This window comes from Eptesicus fuscus, chromosome 9 (genome assembly GCF_027574615.1).
Source record: "Eptesicus fuscus isolate TK198812 chromosome 9, DD_ASM_mEF_20220401, whole genome shotgun sequence".
In the NCBI taxonomy this organism is placed as follows: Eukaryota; Metazoa; Chordata; class Mammalia; order Chiroptera; family Vespertilionidae; genus Eptesicus; species Eptesicus fuscus.
Genome location: NC_072481.1, coordinates 96,151,510 through 96,172,966, shown reverse-complemented (window position 1 = coordinate 96,172,966; position 21,457 = coordinate 96,151,510). Strand labels below are relative to the sequence as shown.

Below are 21,457 nucleotides of genomic sequence, written 5' to 3'. Positions count from 1 at the left end.
TCAGGGAAGGTTCCCCTCTCACCTGCAGCGCAGAGAGCACAGGAGGCAGACCCCGAGCGCGAGAGCAGGACCCTCGGTGCCCGGGCATGAACCTGGAGGGCGGTGGCAGCCGAGGCGGAGAGTTCGGCATGAGCTCTGTGAGCTGTGGCAACGGGAAACTCCGCCAGTGGCTGATCGACCAGATCGACAGCGGCAAGTACCCAGGGCTGGTGTGGGAGAACGAGGAGAAGAGCATCTTCCGCATCCCCTGGAAGCACGCGGGCAAGCAGGACTACAACCGCGAGGAGGACGCCGCCCTCTTCAAGGTTACACGCACGTGGGCAGCCCGCGGTCGGGACGGGGGGAGGGCCGCAGAGAGCCGGACGGGTCCCAAGCCCGGGGTCCTCGGTGCGCCCAGTCCCTGCGGGGTGCGCCCTGGCCCGCGCGGTTCAAAGAGGGAAGGGTAACCCACCGGGACCCCACGAGAAGGGGTGGTCGCAGCAGGGCGGGCGGCCCGGGAGCAACAGGTGTGGATGGGCCAAAGCCCTGGGAGAAGGGAAGTTTCACCTTCTCCAGGGCTTTCACACACGGGAGGGCCGGTCCGATTCTGAACGTGGGGCTCGAGCAGCACTCAGGGAGTCAGAAGGCTCCAGCGGTACCCGGAGGCTCAGTCGGGGAGGCCCGCCTTCCCAGGACAGTAGCTGGAGTGTTCTTGGCAGCATTTTTGTGGGTTTCGCCGTTTCCATCGGAGCCGCTTCCTGTACTCCTGGGTCTTTCCTTGCCTCCTCTAGTCAACTTGTGTTTCTGTCTTTGTGAGCGCCTGTGGGTGTGCTGGTCAGTCGGTCCCCCCCCCCCGCCCCCCTCTGGAACTGTTTACATGTTTCACTATGTTTTTGCTATTTGTCTCGATCCGATTCTTTTTTATCTTTGATTCACTCTCTCTGGCTCGGACACTCTCTGGTTCCAGCTCTCTTTGGGCCGCTCCATCCCTATTTCTCCCTCTATTTCTCTGCCTGTTGGTCAGACTCCCTCTTTCCAAGTCCTCTCTCTCTCTCTCTCTCTCTCTCTCTCTCTCTCTCTCTCTCTCTCTCTGGAAATTGTTCTCTAAGTTTCTGTCTTTGTCTCTGCCTCTTCTCTCCCCACCCTCTTGGGTTTCTCTCTTTCTCTTTCTCCTCCTCTAAATATTTCTCTTCTTCCAGGATCCTCTCTGGGTCTCCCTCTTGCTGTGTGTGTGTGTCCCTGTCAGGATTGTTTTCTCCCAGAGCAGTTACCCCGTGAGCTTTGAATTAGGGCCCAGTCCCAACGGGGACTTCCTCAGGGAATTTGCTCTCAGAATACCTCAAACTGGCTGACAGCTCACCATGCAGCTCTGTCCCTAGTTCCAGTCAAACCCACTGCAGAAACTGGGTGAGCGGGTCCTTTTCCAGGGATCCTCCACATCTTCCCCACCTGTCACAAACACTTAGAGACTATTCCCACCACTTGTCTTCACCTCAGCAATGGCCCAGACGGCGGTGACAGTGCTGCACGTGGAAGACCCCTGGTGTGGTTCTCGCCTACATTTTGAGCAACAGTGTGAATTTGAAGCACAGAAGCATCATTTTTTCCTTTAGAATTGCAATTTCCAGATTCTTTTTAAAAAGACCTTGTATTTTAACTTTCCCCCTCCTCTTTCCCACCAGGCTTGGGCGCTATTTAAAGGAAAATTCCGAGAAGGCATTGACAAGCCAGACCCTCCCACATGGAAGACACGTTTACGATGTGCTTTGAACAAGAGCAATGACTTCGAGGAACTGGTTGAGAGGAGCCAGCTGGACATCTCAGACCCCTACAAAGTATACAGGATTGTTCCCGAGGGAGCCAAAAAAGGTGGGACTTCCTCGATCTGGGTCACAGGATATTGGCAGTCTGATACTTGTAGCACCTTAATTTCATTCTGAAGCTCACTTTTCTATTTTTGTTTTCACTAGCTTGCCTGCCATCTGCCCCATGGTCAAGCCCAGCAGGCTCATTGTCCGAGTTCTCTGGGTCACTAATTGCAAGTCTTCGGGTTTTAGTGTAGGGATACTCTCTCACACTCCACGTCTACACCTGCGTGTGTGCACCTGTGTATTTTCCAGTTAGGTCTATTAAGTTATAGGCCAAATTTCCAAATAAGAAAATGGAGAACTTGTTCAAAGCTTTACTTATTAGTTTTTCAGGATTAACCTCTCATAGAGGGAAGCATTCATACATTCATATATTTGTCTCTGCCTCTTCTCTCCCCACTATATTGCCACTATTTATATTAATAAAAATGTCAACTTTTAGGGTGCACTATGTTCAGCTGGGCTGCTTATTCAAATTCAGACTCCCTCTTTCCGACCTTCTGACAGTGTGTCAGAGTAAAGCCCAGGAATCTGCATTGTAACACACCATACAGGTGACCTTCTTTGCAGCACGTTTTGCTGATGGGGCCCTTTCTGTCACCAGGTGCCTTCCACACAGCAGGACCTTGTAGAAATCAGTTTAATGGAATGGTCAAACAATGGCCCAAGGGAATTGCTGGAAAATGTCTAATTTGTCAACAGCGTTGCGCATTCTAGGAATTAAATCCTCAGATATATTTTCTAAGATTTGATGTTTAGTTATGTCAGTTCCCTTTTTTTACATTGTGCCATTTCCCTTTTGCAAAAACATACAGGAGCCAAGCAGCTCACCCTAGAGGACCCACAGATGACCATGAACCACCCCTATGCCATGCCGACTCCTTACACCTCACTCCCAGCTCAGGTACCGTGGAGGTGCAGGGCTTCTGGAAGGGAAGGCTGGGGAAACACACAGACAAAAACAGCATAAGCTTGTTTCTGTTATCAGTCAAACAGCTAAACAAAATCCCTGGGCATTGAATGAATGCCTCACTTTCCACAGTGAGCTCTCGGGGTTGGTTGGGAGGAGGGGAGGGCTGCATGTGTCTGCCTATTGGTGTAGACTTCCACTACTGACTCTGAAATCTTCTGTGAAACAGACCTATTGTGGAAGTTGGCGATTTTGGAAGTAGTACTTTATATCATGTGAAACCGCGGGCAGCTGATCTCTTTAGACATTCCTGATGTGAATTACAGCTCTGTGGCGTTCACTTTGGTGGGGAAGAGATGGCAAATTTCCTTACAGGACTTTTGGCGCCAGGTTTAACCATATGATAGAGCTTTACATATGTCATTACTTTACATCACTGTCTCCATTGTGCTATCTTGATTCTTTATGGATAGTTTTCACCTAGTGTGATGAGCCATTCACTCCAAGGTCTTTCAGATGAAAAAAATGATTTGGCTGCCAGCCAAATAAAAGATTGCCTGAGGAGTTTGGGAGGATATAAAAGAATCTGCTTCCCTTTCCAATGCCCACGAACTGTTCTTTGCTGATCTGGTTGCTTTCATCTCTTTAGCAGGTCCATAACTACATGATGCCACCTCATGACCGAAGCTGGAGGGAATACGTCCCTGACCAGCCCCACCCTGACATTCCTTATCAATGTCCTGTGACCTTTGGACCCCGAAGCCACCACTGGCAAGGCCCAGCTTGTGAAAATGGTGAGGACCGTGCTGGGGCAGGTTGCTGTGGCTGCCACTGACACAGCAGAGTGCACCTAGCGTACGGGCCCTGGTCTCTCCTACTCTGTCCTCTGGGCAGACCACAACTCTCTCCCCTTATCAGAACTGCTGAGAAAGACGTCACACAGTGAATGAGGGTGTTCCCTCTCCTATGGGATGGTAAGGTCCTAGGAGGAAGGATGCCAGAGGTTATAGACGCCTGGCCTACTGTGTGCCAGGATCTATGCTTACAACTACCGTATGTGAGATCTTATTTAAACATCATGGAAATGACTTCAGGTAGCTAAAAACTGCTCCATTTTTTTATAGAGGCAAGCTCACAGAATGTACTCTATGAAAGTGAAGGGCTGGGATTCAGTTTCAGATGTCAAACTGATTAGCTATGTTTTTTAAATTACTTGTTCAAAAGGTTAATATTTTTTACCCTTGCTAAATAATCTTAAGCTTTACTTTTAATCTTCAGAAAAAAAATAAGAGAGAGTAGATTTTAGCAGCCTTCCCTCCTGAATTGTCCCTTAATATTGACTGAAGGCCACAAAATTTTGCTAGTCTGTTCCTGTCTACACATCTATAAAATGGGTTTATTCCAGCTCTGCCCAGTCCCTCTCTCCACAGGGGCACCAGTAGATTATTGAGCTAGTATATTTCTCTTAAACAATGTTGTACCCATTGTAGCTGTTCTTGGGATTAGAGGTGATAATAAGAAGGGAATAAAGAAATAAGTAACATAAACAGTCTCCACAAGGTGTGTAGTGCTGGTTTCGGATCCCAAAGGACTTTAGTCATTCTAGATGAGCTGTGGTCCCATGCCCGTAGGGTCCCCAGATATCAAGATGAGTTCTATCAGCAGAAGCACTAGCTGGTTAGGTGAAGAGAAAATTTCATGTGGTGTATTCAATACAGCAAACACAAGCTTTTAGAACTTTAAAAAAATTATTGGTTGATTTGAGAGTGAGAGAGGAAGTGGGGGAGACAAAGAGAGAGTGAGAGAGAGAAACATTGATTTTGTTGTTCCATTTATATACGCATTCATTGCCTGATTCTTGTATGTTCTCTGACCAGAAATAGAACCCACAACCTTGGTGTATTGGGATGACACTCTAACCAACTGAGCTATCTGGCCAGCGCCAGGCTTTTAGAACTTTTGAGTTAATTATTTAAATAGAAATCTTGAGATGGATCAGCACACATTGTTTTGTATGTTCTGGAAAGACTTGGTCAGTCCTCGTTTTTCTAGTCTGTTCAAACCTCTTGGCATATGGCATTGAAGAAGTTTATGATCTGTATTGAGTAGCATGTTTACAGAAGAACTCAGAATTCCGTTTTATTAGCTTTCAATAATGACTTCAGCAAGGGTTGGTTTTCTAGATCATAGTGGAAGATTAGCTAACATTAAACCCGTCTCTGGAATTCAGACCTATGTCCAGTGCTTCGGGCTCTGTTGAATTAATAACTTCAGTAAGGAGACAATGCCCAGAGCTACGCAGAAAGACAGGGTAGGCAGGCAGAGCTTGAAGCATTCATTGACCTTAAATAAAGTGCAGCTTCTAACTGGGCTCTTTGGCGTGAGAACTCGTGTAGACCTGAGCTCACAGTTCTGCTGTTAACTTGCTGTGTGAACGGGGCTAAATCAGTTCATCTCTCTGAGTCTCAGTTTCCCTGTTTATCAGTTATGGAGTGATGTGGTCAAAGGGTACAAACTCCCAATTATAAGATGAGTAAGTTCTGGGGATCTAATGTACAGCGTGGTGACTATTTAGCAATGCTGTATGATACTGAAAGTTGCTAAAAGAGCGGATCTTAAGTGTTCTCACCACACACACAAACACACACACGTAATAGTAATTATGTGTGCTGATGAAGGTGTTAACTAACAGAAAGAAAGGAAGAGAGAAGGAAAGAAGGTAAGAAGGAAGGAAGAAAAAGGAAAGAAAAGAAAAGGTAAGAAAAAGAAAGGAGAGGAGAGGAGAGGACAGGAGAGGAGAGGACAGGAGAGGAGAGGACAGGAGAGGAGGAAGACAGAAGAAAATTACTGTGGGAGAGTTCTGAATTTCCTTCCAAATCTGTGAAAGGCTCCTTCCTCCTTCGACTTTGGTTTTTCCCATTGGACTTCAGCTTGTCTTGGTCTTTTGGGAGAGCCAGTGGTCAGCTCCAAAGGGCCCTGAAGCCCTTCCCTCCCAGAATTGGTGCACCCCCAACCAGGGGCTAATAGCCACACCTCAGGAGTGGAGGCCTTCCTATTTGTGTACAAACTCTGACTTTTATTTGCAAATACAGGTTGCCAGGTGACAGGAACCTTTTATGCTTGTGCACCACCTGAGTCCCAGGCCCCTGGAATCCCCATAGAGCCAAGCATAAGGTCTGCCGAAGCCTTGGCCCTCTCAGGTGAGTGTGGCTTACGGTCTGGCGGCACCCAAGGGAGGCTGGTGCCTGCGGTACTCGCCTCACTTTTGGGTAGATTTGATGGGGTGGTTGGTGAACACAGCCCGTGGGCCCTCACTTTTCTCCAGCTGGTGCCCAGATGTGTGTGGACACCCCTGACTCCCCACCTTGTGGATGAGGAACATTAGAAAAGTTAGCACCCAGAAGCCAGCTTAGGATTCTGATGCAACTCTACATGCTGGATGAGTCATTTTACATTCTCCATTAGCATCTATCTGAATTTCCTCGAATATGCAAACACCCCAGTTTCCTTTACCTGGCCCCTCTTCAGCTAACAGCCTCACAATGTAGTCTATCTTCTTGGAAAAAAAGCACCAGGGCTTCTCATCTTGAAAAGCTGATCATCCTTCCAGGTTTAGCCACAAACAGTGTTCTCATCAGCTTCTCAGGGATGCTAGTTCTAGCTGCCTTGCCTTCATCACAGTTGCATTCATATTGAGATATGTCTTGCAGAAAATATGGCTTAGATCTGATTTTCAAGGTTTCATTTCTAAAAGAGTCCTGGCACCTTGGAGATCCCACCTGTTTAAGGAAGGGACCTCAAGGTGTACTAACTGTATGTGGTGTATGCATATTTATTTTTTAGGTAATGTGTTGCATTGTTTTAAAATGAGATTTGTTTTTTTATATTAAAAATGAAAAGCTTAAGTTTCCAGATTCTCCTGTGCTCTCCCTCCTACTTCTTTAAAAATCAGTGACAGAATCAGTTAAATTTTCAAGGTTTCAGGGAGACAAGTTGTAGGCACCTTTCTCTCTACAAGGGAAGCTGGAGTTTTTGTGGTTTCGTCCTTTTTGGTTCCAAAGTTCTGAATGAGGCTGCTGCCTTCTTCCTAGATGTTCCTGAATGTTGGAGGAAGGAGATTTTCCAAGCAGAAAGGCTTGTGTTTGTTTTTAGAAATTTTCGAACGCTTTCTTAAGCACCTACAACTTGTGTGGGTGCCTGAAGAGTAGGAAATAACAGCTATTTGTATCACTGTGACCTTGTGATTTTTGATGACATATAATGAAATGAAACCTACCCTGCACGTCACCTCTAATGGCCAACGCCCACTCTCCTCAGCGTATGCCCTCCCAGCTCACTCTCTGCCTATGTTTATAACAGCAGAAATTGAAGTGGAGAATTGAGACAGTATGTGGGTTAAGACTCAAAACCTGACATTGAGGAATAGAAGGGTTTTGTGGGTTTCTGTTTTTGGAATGCATAAGACAGATTAATTAGTTGAATGCATTTATTAGACAACTGCAATTATCATTCCTTTTTAAACCCATACATTTGAACAAGGGTAGCTGGTGCCTATCCACAGAGTCCTCGTGCTTTGCTAAGGGACCCTTTGCAATCCTAGGTTGGTCCTTTCAGTCTGTGGGTCATAAGTCAAAGAAGGTTCTGGAATCAGCAAAATTTTATAACTGAGTTCATCTTGTTTAATGTTTTAGAAAGCACCATTTTAGAATTATTTTCAAACTTTAACATGTAGCCTAGTGGGATTTCAGCAGACTTCACCGTGAGAATATTTGTCTTATTGAATCCTTTCCTTCCACACATGAATTAATTTTATTATACAAGTAGTATATATGCTGTGAAAAAAAACTAATTTAAAAATCAGAAAAGCAAAAATGAAAAATACACATCACATTCCCACCACCCAGAGCTCACCACTGTTAACTTAGTGTTTAGCCTTCCTGAAACTTCAATATGTGTGTGTTAACCTAATGGCATCATATTGACATTTTAGGGTAGTTTCAGATGTGTGGATATATTTGCTTCCCCACCTAAACATCATTATACTCTTTTTGGTAGTAGAAATTATATTTGGATTTTATTTTCTCCAAAATCAAAACTGATTGTCATGCCTAAAGATGAATTTTTGTTCAGTGGTACATGGCTTAGTGTTTTAGACATCACCATTACCTCATCACACACACACACACACACACACACACACACACAGAGAGAGAGAGAGAGAGAGAGAGAGAGAGAGAGAGAGAGAGGGAGGAGAGGAAGCTCTTTACTGTGGTGTTCTCTAAAAATAGTCAAACCTATTTTTTCTAGAATTAATGAAAGATATGCTCCCCAACCCCCCAAAAAACCATGGTCACATAAATGGGGGAAATGCAGAGTTAGACAACATCCAATTGAGTTGTGAGCCTTTTCTATCATCTCACTGTCTGTGAATCTCCAGGAGCGAGAAAAAGGCACGCAGATCCCAGACTTCCTAGACACTGGAACTTTTTACTTTCTATGGAGCATCTTGGGGCAGCAGTGTCCCACCAAATGCTGTACTTTGTGTGGTAGTTTGGCATCATGAAGGGTGTGCAATGCTCTTGGTCCCTTAGCACTGACCCCAAGTGCTCTGTGTTTGCAGACTGCCGACTCCACATCTGCTTGTATTACCGGGAAGTCCTGGTGAAAGAGTTGACCACGGCCAGCCCTGAAGGCTGTCGGATCTCCCATGGGCACACCTATGATGCCAGTAACCTGGACCAAGTCCTCTTCCCCTACCCAGAGGACAATGGTCAGAGGAAAAACATCGAGAAACTGCTGAGTCACCTGGAAAGGGGTGTGGTCCTCTGGATGGCCCCTGACGGGCTCTACGCCAAAAGACTATGCCAGAGCAGGATCTACTGGGATGGACCCTTGGCATTGTGCAGTGACCGGCCCAACAAACTGGAAAGAGACCAGACCTGCAAGCTGTTTGACACACAGCAGTTTTTATCAGGTAATGCACCTCATTATCGGTTAGAATGGAGTGCCTCACACCCGTGAGCCTACAGAGAGAGAATAAGGTGGTGATGGCCTGTCTGCCACAGTGGTCAAAAACAGCAGGTCACTCACCCAGACAGAGGTCTCCTTCTGTCAATCCTGATCCCAGAATAGGTTTCTTGTTTGGTTCACATCTTACCTCTCCTTTTACCACCAGCTCCTCTCCATCAGCAGAAGGGTGTGAAGAGGAGGGTGATTGCTCAGGGGGATGTGGTCCAGGCTCATGGTTTGAAATTCTGGAATTCAACAAATAGTCACCTAGTAACAAGGTTCTTGGCTTATTGGCAGTATGATCTGAACAGGCACATCTGTGGATGTTTCAGCTCTTTTAAGGTCGTAGGAAAAATGTAACTGTGAGAAGTATATTGGTGACATTCTTAGTTATGAGATGTGTCACTTTGTGCAGATGGGACCAAGGATAGTATGCTGAACTGATTTTGAAGGGAAATTATAAGAAGGCTTTGAGCTTGTTCTATATATGTGTGTCTCAAAACATATTTTCCAGAACCAGTAAGTTTTGTTTTCCTAGTTTTGATTTCATGACAATTAAATTAGCCCTGGGCTGGCTTTTGTGAAACTGCTGGCTAAGTTATTGCCAAAGTTTCAACCTAAGTGTTCATGTGGCCATCTATATGGACGCTGCCCTTTGGGAGGGAGAAAGCTGTTGTAACCTGCACTAATTGCCAGTTCTTTCTCTACCTGACCCTAACCTGTTCTTTTAAAAGTGCCCCCTTCGAAAATGCCTGTGTCTTCAGGTTTTCTTGTGCCCTTCTTTCCCTGAACGTCCCTCTTAAGTCAAACCATTTGCAATAAAAATGCTCTGGCACATTAACCTTTGCTCAGCTTTTTGGGTTTAACTTGCCCAAATTCGCTTAGGCTCATTCAAATTCTCTTTTAGTGCTGAAACAAATATTTCCCTAGATGACTAACGCTGCCACAGAGCTGTGACAGGAAGAGGGAGCACTCTGTCAGGTTCCCTAAGGCAGCACCTCAGGTGACAAAGCCACCTGCGTCTTAATACCCCTTCCTAACCAAGCTGCAGGATTGTGAGGCTTCTCTCTGTCCGGAGCCCAGCAGGTGATCACGGTGGGGTCCTGAGAGTGGGGTCTGAATGTACCCACTGGGTTTGGAACTCCTCCAAGACTGTGGATTCTGGTCTCTTTGGATCCAGAAGCTGCCATAGGGGTAGGCTTTCGTTAAGGCACCCAGGGAAATGGTTCTTGCTTCTCTGAGTTTCTCTCACGAGGCACCTTTTAGGAAGGTAGAGGCCTCTCATTCTAACGAGACAGTAAGTTCCTCTTTGAGTCACAGTGAACTGAGAGGTGGATGCAGTCAAGAAGTGGCAGGCATGACGTGCCAGCTGTCAGCATCCTCGGCTGCAAATTCATTTGCCTAGAATTTAGTGTTTATCTGTGAGCAAGAATTACTCTGGTCTTTTCACTTCTGTAACCCAGAGCTGTGCTTTCTGTCCACAGCAAGCTCTTATCTGGAAGTGTTCACTGAGGTGCAGGGAGGGGCCTGTAGTCACAAGCCGAGTAGACCAGCTTCTGCACAATCACAGGGCACCTTCAGGGTATCGGGCAAAGGAGGCAGGACTTCTTCAGATAACTGTACCAACACGCCATCCTAATGAGCTTGTGGAGGTGTAGTCTCAAGCCTCTGTGGTGTAAATGCCTTTTATACATCTTAAGTTGGTGAGGTTTCATTTGAATTCTGGAAGAAAATAACAAGCAGGAAGTCAGTCTAGTGAGTTAGCTAGAAACTCCTCTTCGGTTGAAGAGAGCAGTGGAAATCTTTGCTATCTACCCATTCAGGATTTGCAGGCTGCCAGGGACAGCCCCAGGGGCACCGCCAAGGGTGCGGATCTGATAAAGATGCAACGGTGCTGTTCTACAGAAGTCACGGCAGAGACTGTCAGGCGCCCTTCTTTGGCAGAAGTGACATTTGAGTCTAGCGGAAAGAACAGGCGCAACTAGAGGCACGAGAGTTACCTTGAATGTGGGTGAGGGGACATGGCTCAACGTCGGGTGCTGAACACATCTTTCCAACAGTGTTCTGTTCTCCATTTTGCAGTCTCAGGGTAGGCGTGGTGGCTTCCACGAAAGTGGGGCCCCTAGTCTTCATGGCTCCCCTTTCCATCTCAGACCATCGTCTGTCCCAGAAGGCAGGCAAAAAGTCTGCTGAAGTCACACAGTTTGGGCCTCGTGCCAAGTGGAACGCCACTGCCCAGAACTGGGCTCAGTCTCCAGGATGGTGACAGACCTTGTCTGTGGTGCCCAAGTCACACAGAGTCCTGGGTTGACAATGGATTGTATCAGCAGCTTTGAGAGGAGGTTTCTAAGTAATCCTGGGACAAGTCATAAAATTCTGATTGTTTTAAAAGAAAACTTTGTATAAATTATTCTTTTGCCTCCACATGGCTATATTTCTCTTCCTTTTTCTTCTCCTTCACTCGTTTCTGCTACCTTTTGCATCCTCTTGGGTTCAGTACTGCAAAGCAAGGTTCTTAACCTCCAATCCTTATTCCCCTGAAGAATCAAGTGAGACCTGCACCCTCTGAGGAAAGCACAAATAGGAACAGGTACATGGAATTTTGCATGTGGGCTAAAAGCCCCTCTTAGAGAAGTAAAGAGTACTCATTCCTGTTTTAGTCTTAAGAATCAACACGGAGCTTTTGCTGCCTGGTTTAACCTCTTCTGCTCAATGATGAGGGTTTCTGAGCATGTTTTTGTTTTTCTTATGGGGTTTCTTCAGAACTGCAAGCATTTGCTCACCATGGCCGTCCGCTGCCAAGATTCCAGGTAACTCTGTGCTTCGGGGAAGAGTTTCCGGATCCCCAGAGACAAAGGAAACTTATTACTGCTCACGTGAGTATTTAGTCACATCTAAATGATTGTCTCCCTATTTTTCACCAAGGACAGGGGTCTATTTAGAGAAGTATCGTAAAGACAGGGAGGGAGGGCTGTAACTCAGTGCCCGTGCGAGGAGAGCAGCCCTGACACCGCATCCTGTTCCCAGTCCTAGAAATCTGGTCCTCAGAAGGGGAGCTAACTTCCAACCATTTCATTTGTCCCCTCTTTTTTATTTTTCAAGGAAACTGTCATAGTTCCATTTTATAAGGATTTAAGAAGATTGATGCTAAAAGTTGCCCTTTATAATTCTTCAGTTTAATATTGCAATCAAAAGGCTGTCTGATTTTCATTTGATGGAGTTTTCCCCAAATGTGTATTTTGTAGCTCCTTCAAATGTTTCCCAAATCTCTTAATTTCTGGATTTTTGATTTTAAAAAATTATAATTATTGGAAACAAGAGCCAAGTGTTATTTGGAGGAATGCAGGGAGATCAGACCATTGTAATATCCTGAGGCCGAATTTAAGATGGGTTCAACTGTGGCAAGTAAACACCTGTTTTTATAAAAAAGAAAGAAAAAGAGGTTTATATTGATAACATTTAACATTAATTTGCCACAGAAAAGAGTTTTGAATACCTAGGACTTTTGTATTTGAAAATTTTGCATTGCTACATACCTTCAAGAGTTATTAATGGGCCCAAATAATGAGCAGCGAAGGTAAAAATTATACCACATAATATAAAAATTCAGGTCATATTTTAGTTCTGATAATGTTTCTTATTGAAAACTGAAATAAAACACTATCTAATCTTAAACATGCAGTCCCCCTTCTTGATTGTAAAATAAAAAACAAAACAACCAATAAACAAAAATGTAATCCTACGGACTTCAGATGTTTCTCACGAATCCTCGCCAATGATTGATATAATTACTGATATAATCTTGTTAACAACTGGGATTGTTAAATGACGAACTAAACTGGGCATTGATAAATAACATTTAAGAACTTGGTGACAAACTCCTACATCAATCTGACTTTAAGGGTTTTGGATGCGCTAGCTTTCCTATAATTAGGCAAGGAAGGGTTCCCCAGGCGAAGACCCCTGAAATCATGTTGTACCCTGCGGTGCCTCAAAGGAAACGGGTTTGGGGGAGGGGTGCCCAGGAGTTCCTATTCCTCTTATTATGGATTTAATTTATTTTGGGTTCTTCATATGAGTATGCTTAAGTTGCTGTATATCAAATAACATAAAGATCAATTTAATAGCAGCATTGACTGAAAGTACTTGGTGTTTTTAGATGCTGTAAATTTAGGAAAAGCTGAAAATTAAATTTTAATATTGAATGCAATCACACTAATAGACAAATTAGATTAATTTGGGAACAAGTAAATGTTCCCACAATAGCAGTTTTGTTGATGATTTTGCTTCTCTTTTTTTCTCTTTAGTTAAGAAACACAGATGGTCTAGGTCATCCTGGAATTGTAAGACTGTTCAGGATGATCCCCTTCATCCTTGTCATAGTTACCTAAATTCACTAAATATGACCTCAAATTTCCTTTTAATTTGGTCATTTTACCTGATTTGTTGCAGTCTCGGTTAAATGTAAATTTCTAAAGACAGATGATTTTAAAGTATCATCTTTACCTTCAATTGAAACCCAGAATTAAGTAGATTCTGTTTAGAGGTTGATGGATGGAAAGATGCACAAAAATTGGTTCTTCAGAAGGCCCCAAGTATAAAATTTTTTATGTGTTATAGCACCTAACTTTGGACTTAACTTTATTACACTCTTACATATATTGAGTTATTTAATGATAAGCCAATTACAGGATGTTAAAAAGAATATCTTAGTAATGTCTTCTTCAAACCTTTTTAAAGGTTGAACCTCTACTGGCCAGACAGCTCTATTATTTCGCTCAGCAAAACAGTGGACACTTCCTAAGGGGCTATGATTTACCTGAACATATGAGCAGTCCAGAGGATTATCACAGGTCCATTCGCCACTCCTCCATTCAAGAATGAGAAACGTCCCGTGATTCTGCTTCATTGTAAATATCTGACTATGACACCACAGCTGATTGAACCCCCTTCATATTGTTTTGTTTTTGTTTTTTGATGACATTTGAGAAGAATCTCAGCAGGAATATGTGTAGAAAATCAGCTCCATCTGATTGACAGACAAGCTTATTCCAAAAGAACGGATGGTGGTCTTGATGGTCTCCCGTAGATTGCCAACATTGGTGATAACTGTGAAATTAACCAAAGGGTGTGTTTACATTCACTGAAATGCTATATTTTATTTGATGTGGATTATTTCTTGAAGACTGAGATAACTTATGTTTCAGTGTTGACCACTAATAGAGCGATGAAAGCACTTAAGTGTTGTATTATTTCTCAGGGAAGTAAAATCTAAATTTGAGGCTATTCTGCCCACAAAAGAAACAAATTAATACATGTAGGAGATATTCCTGCTGTAGAAAATGCTTGCTTATAGAAAGAAAGGAGTCTTTGACTGAGGTTGGGCCACGGTGCCTCCAGCTTTTGGGTGGCCCATCTCCACAGCTGGCCTGGGTCTTACCCCAGGGTAGCCCCCAAGCCCTGCCGTTCACTCCCTGTTTGCTTCCCTCTCAGGTTCCCCTGGAAGCCAGTTGGTAGACTCTGTTGCTATCTTCTTGAGCCAAAAAGCATTAGGGCTACCCTTGAGTAGTACTTTTTTTAAAATCCGTATAAAATTGCTACATAACATTATATATGTTTTAGGTGTACAGCATTGTAATTTGACATCTGTATGCACTACAAAGTGAGTGACCACCCTGAAAAGTCTAGTTATCATGTTTCACCACACAATTGAAACCATTCAATTCACGCCCTCCTCCCAACGCTTTCCTCTCTGGAAACCACCAATCTGTTCTCTGTCTATGAGTTTGTTTTTGTTTATTTGGTTGTTTTTGTTTTAATATTCCACACATAAATGAAATGAGATGGTATTTGTCATTCTCCATCTGACTTATTTCATTTAGCATAATATCCTTAAGGTCCATCCATTGTTATAGTGCATGGCAAAATTTTAGCTTTTATCTTTTTTATGCCTAAATGATATTCATATATATCACATCTACTTTATCCATTTATCCACTGACGGATACTTAGGTTGTTTCCATTTCTTGGCTGTTGTAAATAATGCTGCAGTGAACATAGGGAGCACGAGTTTTTTCAAATTAGTGTTTTTGTATTTTTCAGATATATACCCAGAAGTGGAATTGCTGGGTTATATGGTAGTTCTATTCTTAATTTTTTGAGGAATCTCCATACTACTTTCTGTAGTGGCTGCACCAACTTACATTCCCACCAAAAGTGTATAAGGCTTCCCTTTTCTCCAAATTCTCTGCGGCATTTTTTATGGTCTTCTTGATAATAGCCATTCTAACAGAAGTGAGGTGATATCTCATTTTGATTTTGTTTTGTATTTCCCTAATAATTAATGATGAACATCTTTTCATGTGCCTGTTGGTCATCTGTATGCCTCCTTTGGAAAAATGTCTATTCAGATTATCTGCCCATTTTTAAAATCTGGTTGCTTGTTTTTATATTATTGAATTGTATGAGTTCTTTATATATATTGGCTATTAACCTCTTGTCAGATATATGATTTGCAAATATCTTCTCCCATTTAGTAAGTTGCCTTTTCATTTTAATGGTGGTTTCCTTTCACTGTGCAGAAGCTTTGTAGTTAGATGTAATCAATTTGTTTATTATTTTTCCTTTTGTTTCCCTTGCTTTTAGATTCAGATCCACTTGGGTACTACATTTTCATCTGTCCTACAACCTAGTAGTGATTGATTAAGATTCTTTTGTCCTTAGTCGTATTCTGTAGAAATTATTGCTTAAATTGTTTTTTCTTAAAGAAGAAAAAAAAACCCTCCACAATCCAAGTACTAAAGCTATATTTTGAAAACTCAGTGACATTTCCCCTCTTAGCCTCTTTGTTTTGTTTGGCTATCAGCGAGTTATCCATGACAACACTAAGAGAAGGAGCCAGTGCTTTTCGATTTGGTGAACTCTGTTAGGAAAGATGGTGACGGAATTTCACGGGTTGCATAACTGCAGACTCAGTGGGCTGTTTTTGCTTATTTTGTATATTATATGCTTCCTCATGCCAATAATGGTTTGACATGTTCATCATTAATTATTAGGGAAATACAAAACTGGGCTTTTTCCAAATAAATCTTTTTATAGAATCACTAAGATATACACTTACTTACATAAGCCTGACCACTTGTTTTGAAAAAGTACAGATATTTAAACATCCAATATTTTGATCAAACTACAAAACAATTGCTGTTACTCTCAGGCTCAGCAAAAGAGTTGGTAGTTTTCAACTACATGCCACTCTTGCTCTAATCTATACTTTTTATCATTAACAAACTGTATATATCCCTTGCATTAGAGAGATTATAACATTTCTCCAGTTTAGTAAGCAATGAAGCATTGGGAATGTCATTTCTTTTTTTCATTTCTAAAAGAAGTTTTTAATGATAAAATAAATCATATTAACTACAGAAAATGTAAACAGTCTGAAAGGGCAAATCCACATCCCTAGAGGTGTCCAAAGGAAGAGCTTGACTTACTCTTCCAACACATTTCACTTTTCTATAAATACACATAAACTTAAAAACTTATGGAGTCACAGTGCACCTACTGTGTGCACCCACTGTGTGCTCCTTTAATGCAGCCATGCAGGTTTACCTCATTCCCTGCAGATGCTCTGCTGTAGACTCGACCGCAACGCAGTCAGTAAGTCCCAGGTATTTTGCCAGTCAGTCCCGATGAATACCTGTGGGCAGCAAATTGTGTTTCTCGTGAACCGTGGTGATTTATTCATCTTATAGATGCTAAGTGTTTGGGATATATTATCCTCAGCGGTAAATGAATACTTTACAGACACCACTGTGACCCAGGCCTGAGTGGGGCCCTCCTCTCCGAGAGCAGTGAACCCCACGCTTCGAGAGGCTCTGTGGAATCTCCCCCGGGGGCTGTAGCTTCTTAATTTTCCAAGTAGATGCTTAGTTTCAATCCCTTGTGAGAATTATTTTCTTCTTTTTCTTTTTCTCTCCTTTAAAAAAATACTAATCTGCTTCAACACGGGAGTTACATTTTTTGGAAAATGCTGTTGGCTTAGGCCATTTCTCTCCTCTCCCATTAATAAACTCAACTATGCTGAGTATATTTTCAAGGGATCCAGAGCATGGCTAGTGAATGAACCAATTACAAAACATTCAGGGTGAAGACTCCTACCAGTTGGCTGAGGACTTTGGAAAAGAATGGCTACCTCATTCCCTGACTTGATAAAATGGGATTAGCAAACCAGAACAAACTAGTTTGTTGTCAATGAAAGATGCTGCAAAAGAGTTTAGGCACTTGGACTGCATCCCTGGCTAGAGTTGCACAGTGATTAGAGCATTGGTCTGCACACCTATGGATCTTGGATTTGATTCCTGATCAAGGGCACTTACCTGGGTTGCAGGTTCATCCCTGGCCTGGTCAGGACATGTGTGGGAGGCAACCAATCAATGTGTTTCTCTCACATCAATGTTTCTCCCTCTCTCTTTCTCTCTCTTTCCCCCACTCTTCCTTCCACTCTCTAAAAAATCAATGGGAAAATATCCTCAGGTGAGGATTAACGAAAAAACAACAACAACAAAAAATGTTGGCTTGCAGCAAAAAATACTTGTTTCACGGGTGTATTTTCTTGGCCTACTTCTTGTTCTTGGAATTTAGTTAAACTAGGCAGTAGATGTTTTCTGGAAAGCTTTAGAGAACCAGGGTGACCAACTCATTTCAAACAAAAATCTTGAGTCTGAGACAAAACAGGACAGTTAGTCACCCTCTGGAGAACCCAGCACGACCATCGTGTTTGAGCCAGGAAGAGACTGCTCCCCGGGGAGAGAACATTTACAATCCTAAGTGGGATGAGCAGCAAAACCATGTGGTTCTCACCTGAGCACAGGGCTGTCAGGTTTGTGTTCAGAGAAAGGTGTGCACTGGGCTGAGGTATGAACAGGTTTTCTTCCCAGTCACCACATAGAGGCCCCAGAGCAGGACCAGCTCTGGGAATCTTAGGCGGGGTCTGGTACGGGCTCTGTCTGAGAAGCTGAGCAGTGGGTGGGTAGGCATTGAGAGGCAAGGATCACTCCCGCACCAGGGAAGGTCAAAAATTATTTTAGGACATCAGCTATTTTTTAGTAAAATGCAGACACAGTTCAAACCCCCTTTCATTCCTCTTTGATCACATTTCTTCCCTTTCTCCACTGATGAGCATTTTTCTGAAAGCTGTGAGCTTCCCTAGGGCTATATTTCTATTATACTATATCTCCCTAAGTGGTTTTTAGCTGACAGATGTATGGCACACCTAATGCAACATTTAAATAGACGGGTAAATGTTGCATTGGGGCTGTTCTGCCACCTAGACTGTTCCGCAGCTTGCTTTTCTCACACCCCTGTCTTTGAGATCAATGCATGTCAATGCAGGAGGATCTCCTTCATTGTTGAACTGTTGTTGAATAGCAGGTCCACATGAATGTAGTAAAGGTCAAATTTCCTGGCCTTTATTTTCATTCCTTTAAGGAAAGCAAGTATATGAAGGGGAGCTAAAGTGGAAGAGAAGAGAGGAAATGTGGAAGAGAGAAGAAAGGCCAGCAGGCCAACCCACCTCCATATAAACTCATATTTTGCTTTAGACTATTTGGGATAGAAGGGACCTCACAGGTAGAGGGGTTCACTCTCCTGCACCCCTGATTTAAGGGTGGATAGGACCAGATGGCTTCTAAGATTCAGCCCAGTGCTCTGCTGGTTCAGTTTTGTGGCCAAGCATCCCAGGCAGGGGTGTCTTGAGAACGAGGCTGATCATTCCGTGGACAATGGTTGTACATAATTGTGCCATAAATGTTGGTGTAAATTGCTTTTTAAGTCAAATTTATATTTGTGATAATCTGATGTTTTAAGTAGTTGATAAATAAAGACATTTTTTAAAAATGATGTTATGAAACATGTATGTTATTAAACGTTCATCTATTTGATAGCTATTTATTTATTTATTCTTTATTTAATTTTATTGATTTCAGAGAGGAAGAGAGAGGGAGAGAGAGATGGAAACATCAACGATGAGAAAGAATCATTGATCGGCTACCTCTTGCATGTCCCCTACTGGGGAACAAACCCGCAACCTGGGCATGTGACCTTGCCCGGAATGGAACCAGGGACCCCACAGTCTACCAGCTGGCGCTCTATCCACTGAACCAAACTGGCTAGGGCTTGATAGCTTTTTAAATACTTCCTCCTTCTGGTGCATTTTTTAGCAAGGTTGCTTTGGCAGCCTGCTTCCTTCCTGGTTGTCATATGTGTCCTTAAAATCAGATTTTAAAAATCGCTTTAAAAAACACACACAAAACTTGTCCTAGTGTTGGGCAGCTCCTCCAGCCCAGGAAACACATCTGAGGAGAGTGTGACCATCCTTCCTTTCCTCGCCCTCCTCTCCCTTAACAGGTCTAGTGGACCCAAGGAAATCTACACCACAGCTCCTTTGATTTTGCCCTTGTTCTTAAAAGAGAGAATAAAGGGGAGAGGATATAGGTTAACTGGTACCCTGAATGTGAAATGTAATATAGAACTGTGTGTGGAAAAGGGCACACGCATGAGATGGAGCCCCTTGTGGCCTCTGTCTGCTGGTAACTCGTCTCTGTGCAGCCAGCAAGGGGTCCACCTTTCTCAGTCTATATATTGCTCTGTCTCATAGGAGACCCAGCCCTTCAGCCCTATCAAATGCTGAATAGTCTGTGGGAACACCAGAGAGAGGCTGCAGCTGAAGATTGCTCTAAGCCAGGTGTCCTCAAACTATGGCCCGCGGGCCACATGCAGGTGTTTTTGCCATTTTGTTTTTTTACTTCAAAATAAGATATGTGCAGTGTGCATAGGAATTTGTTCATAGTTTTTTTTTAAACTATAGTCCGGCCCTCCAACGGTCTGAGGGACAGTGAACTGGCCCCTGTTTAAAAAGTTTGAGGACCCCTGCAAGCTGTCAGAAATGTTGGTAGTGTGCAACTAGGAGCCCCAGAATATTAGATTAGGATACTTTTGAATTTGCTAAGTGCTAACTAAATAGAAATAATGAGGAAATAAAGGATCATACTGCTTTAGGGGCTCTATCTGCTCAGCAAGTATGGATGGACTTGAGTCAGTATACGTAAACAAGGCTTTTCAAGTAATATATCTTCCTCTCTTCCTTCTCCCTTCACCACCCTCCGGGCATGCTGCTGTCAGCAGAGTGGCATCCACCATCGTACTTAGACCATCTGTCTGGCATAATCTACTGTAAAGTTCATTTTATCCTAGCACTTGAGTGAATGGTCAAAAGTTTGGAATCTGAGATTCCAATTATGAACACTTTATTATCCTTAAAACCCATTGTTTCTCTGCTGTGGGTAAATTACAAATCATTTTTTCTCCTTTCCCCACAGGCTGTGGCATACGGTGGCTTTAAAGAGAATCACCTCAGTAAACATAACATCTTTGCCTCTTATTTCCTCTCCTCCTAGGTCAGGTTTCCATAATACTTTATCTGGAGGAAGATCACAGGCATCTGAGACCTCTACCTTCATTCTTACTGCCTCGTCACCAATTTCCCGCTTGGGTCCCTCTGAGCTGTTGCAATGCCCAGTGGCCCTTTCCTCTCTCCTGAGGACTTCTGCCGCTATCTGATCACCTAGCGAACACCCTCTCCTCCACCAGGTCTTAGCTATGCCTTCTTCCTGGAAGCATTTCTTCACCTCCCATGCTAGGTCAGGGAGCTTTCTCATTTGTACCTTCTGTGTCTGTGAAAGATAATATTGAAAAAGATGTCCCCCACTGTGGACACCCCTCTCTGTTTACTTCCAAGCAGCCAGGACACTAGTGTTCATTGCTGAAGGGCAGAAAGAGCATAGCCTGCTCTCTGCTCCTGTCTGTTGACTTCCGAAGACACTTGTTCTCAAGGGAAAATAGAGGACTCGTGCAATCCAAGAATTTAAAGAAGACAAACCCTTCCACTCCTCTGGCCTCCCAGCCCAGATTGGGGACAGATGCTCAGAGCTGAGGAAAGAGAATGAGAAGAAATGAGTGTGCAGACTTCAGCTGCCCTGGTAAAGGAGAGCTATGCTCTGCTTCCCAGAAAGAGCCTGTGAGTTGCAGGGGATGGAAAACTTGTGGAAAGAACAGTGAGGAAGTAGAGGGCAGCTAGGTAGGACTGAAGGATAGCTTCATGGTAACCTGCATTGGTCAGTGAGTATGAGACGGAGTGGTAGGCCTCCTGGGTTGTATGTGAGTGGAAACCACCTTGAGGACCAGACTCTTCTTCCCTTCCTTCTCCCTCCACCACCCTCCTGGGCACTGCAGAAGCAGCTCCATACTTAGTACCAACTCAAGGAAAGGGGAGAGACCCAAAGTTTATTGAGATTGAGTTCCATCATCCTAGTGGAATAAGAGCTAAAATGAAAATTACGTTGTTAAAGAAAACATGAATTGTATTTTTTTTTAACTTTAGCTATGGACTTAGGTTTGTACTTGCTGTGTCTACAGTACAACACTGCCTATTCTTTATTTCAATTGCCTAAATATTCTTTTTTCTCCCCTAATACAAACTCCTAGAAAATGAGATCTGAGTTTGTAGCTGTATACCAGTACTTGGAGCAGCGCCTGGCCCTTAATGGGCACCACATACATGGACTCAGATGGAGCTGTCCAATACGTCCAGCAGTGTCCAGTAGGGCTTTAGTTAAACAATGGCCATCTATAGAAT

At 43.4% G+C, this 21,457-nt stretch overlaps 1 protein-coding gene across 2 annotated transcripts; it reads left to right on the top strand.

Annotated features, from left to right (window-relative positions):
- The first annotated feature begins 86 nt into the window (after positions 1–86).
- On the top strand, positions 87–13,993 carry IRF4 (interferon regulatory factor 4). Of its 2 annotated transcripts, none has more exons than XM_008154100.3 (8): positions 87–305; positions 1,662–1,848; positions 2,663–2,751; positions 3,410–3,551; positions 5,850–5,957; positions 8,378–8,731; positions 11,530–11,642; positions 13,507–13,993. In XM_008154100.3, exons 1-8 carry the CDS (start codon positions 87–89, stop codon positions 13,648–13,650), a joined length of 1,356 nt encoding a protein of 451 aa, XP_008152322.1. In that variant the 3' UTR covers positions 13,651–13,993. The 2 variants fall into 2 exon arrangements, with proteins under 2 accessions (XP_008152322.1, XP_008152321.1); XM_008154099.3 differs by having other exon boundaries at positions 3,407–3,551.
- Positions 13,994–21,457: the final 7,464 nt, after the last annotated feature.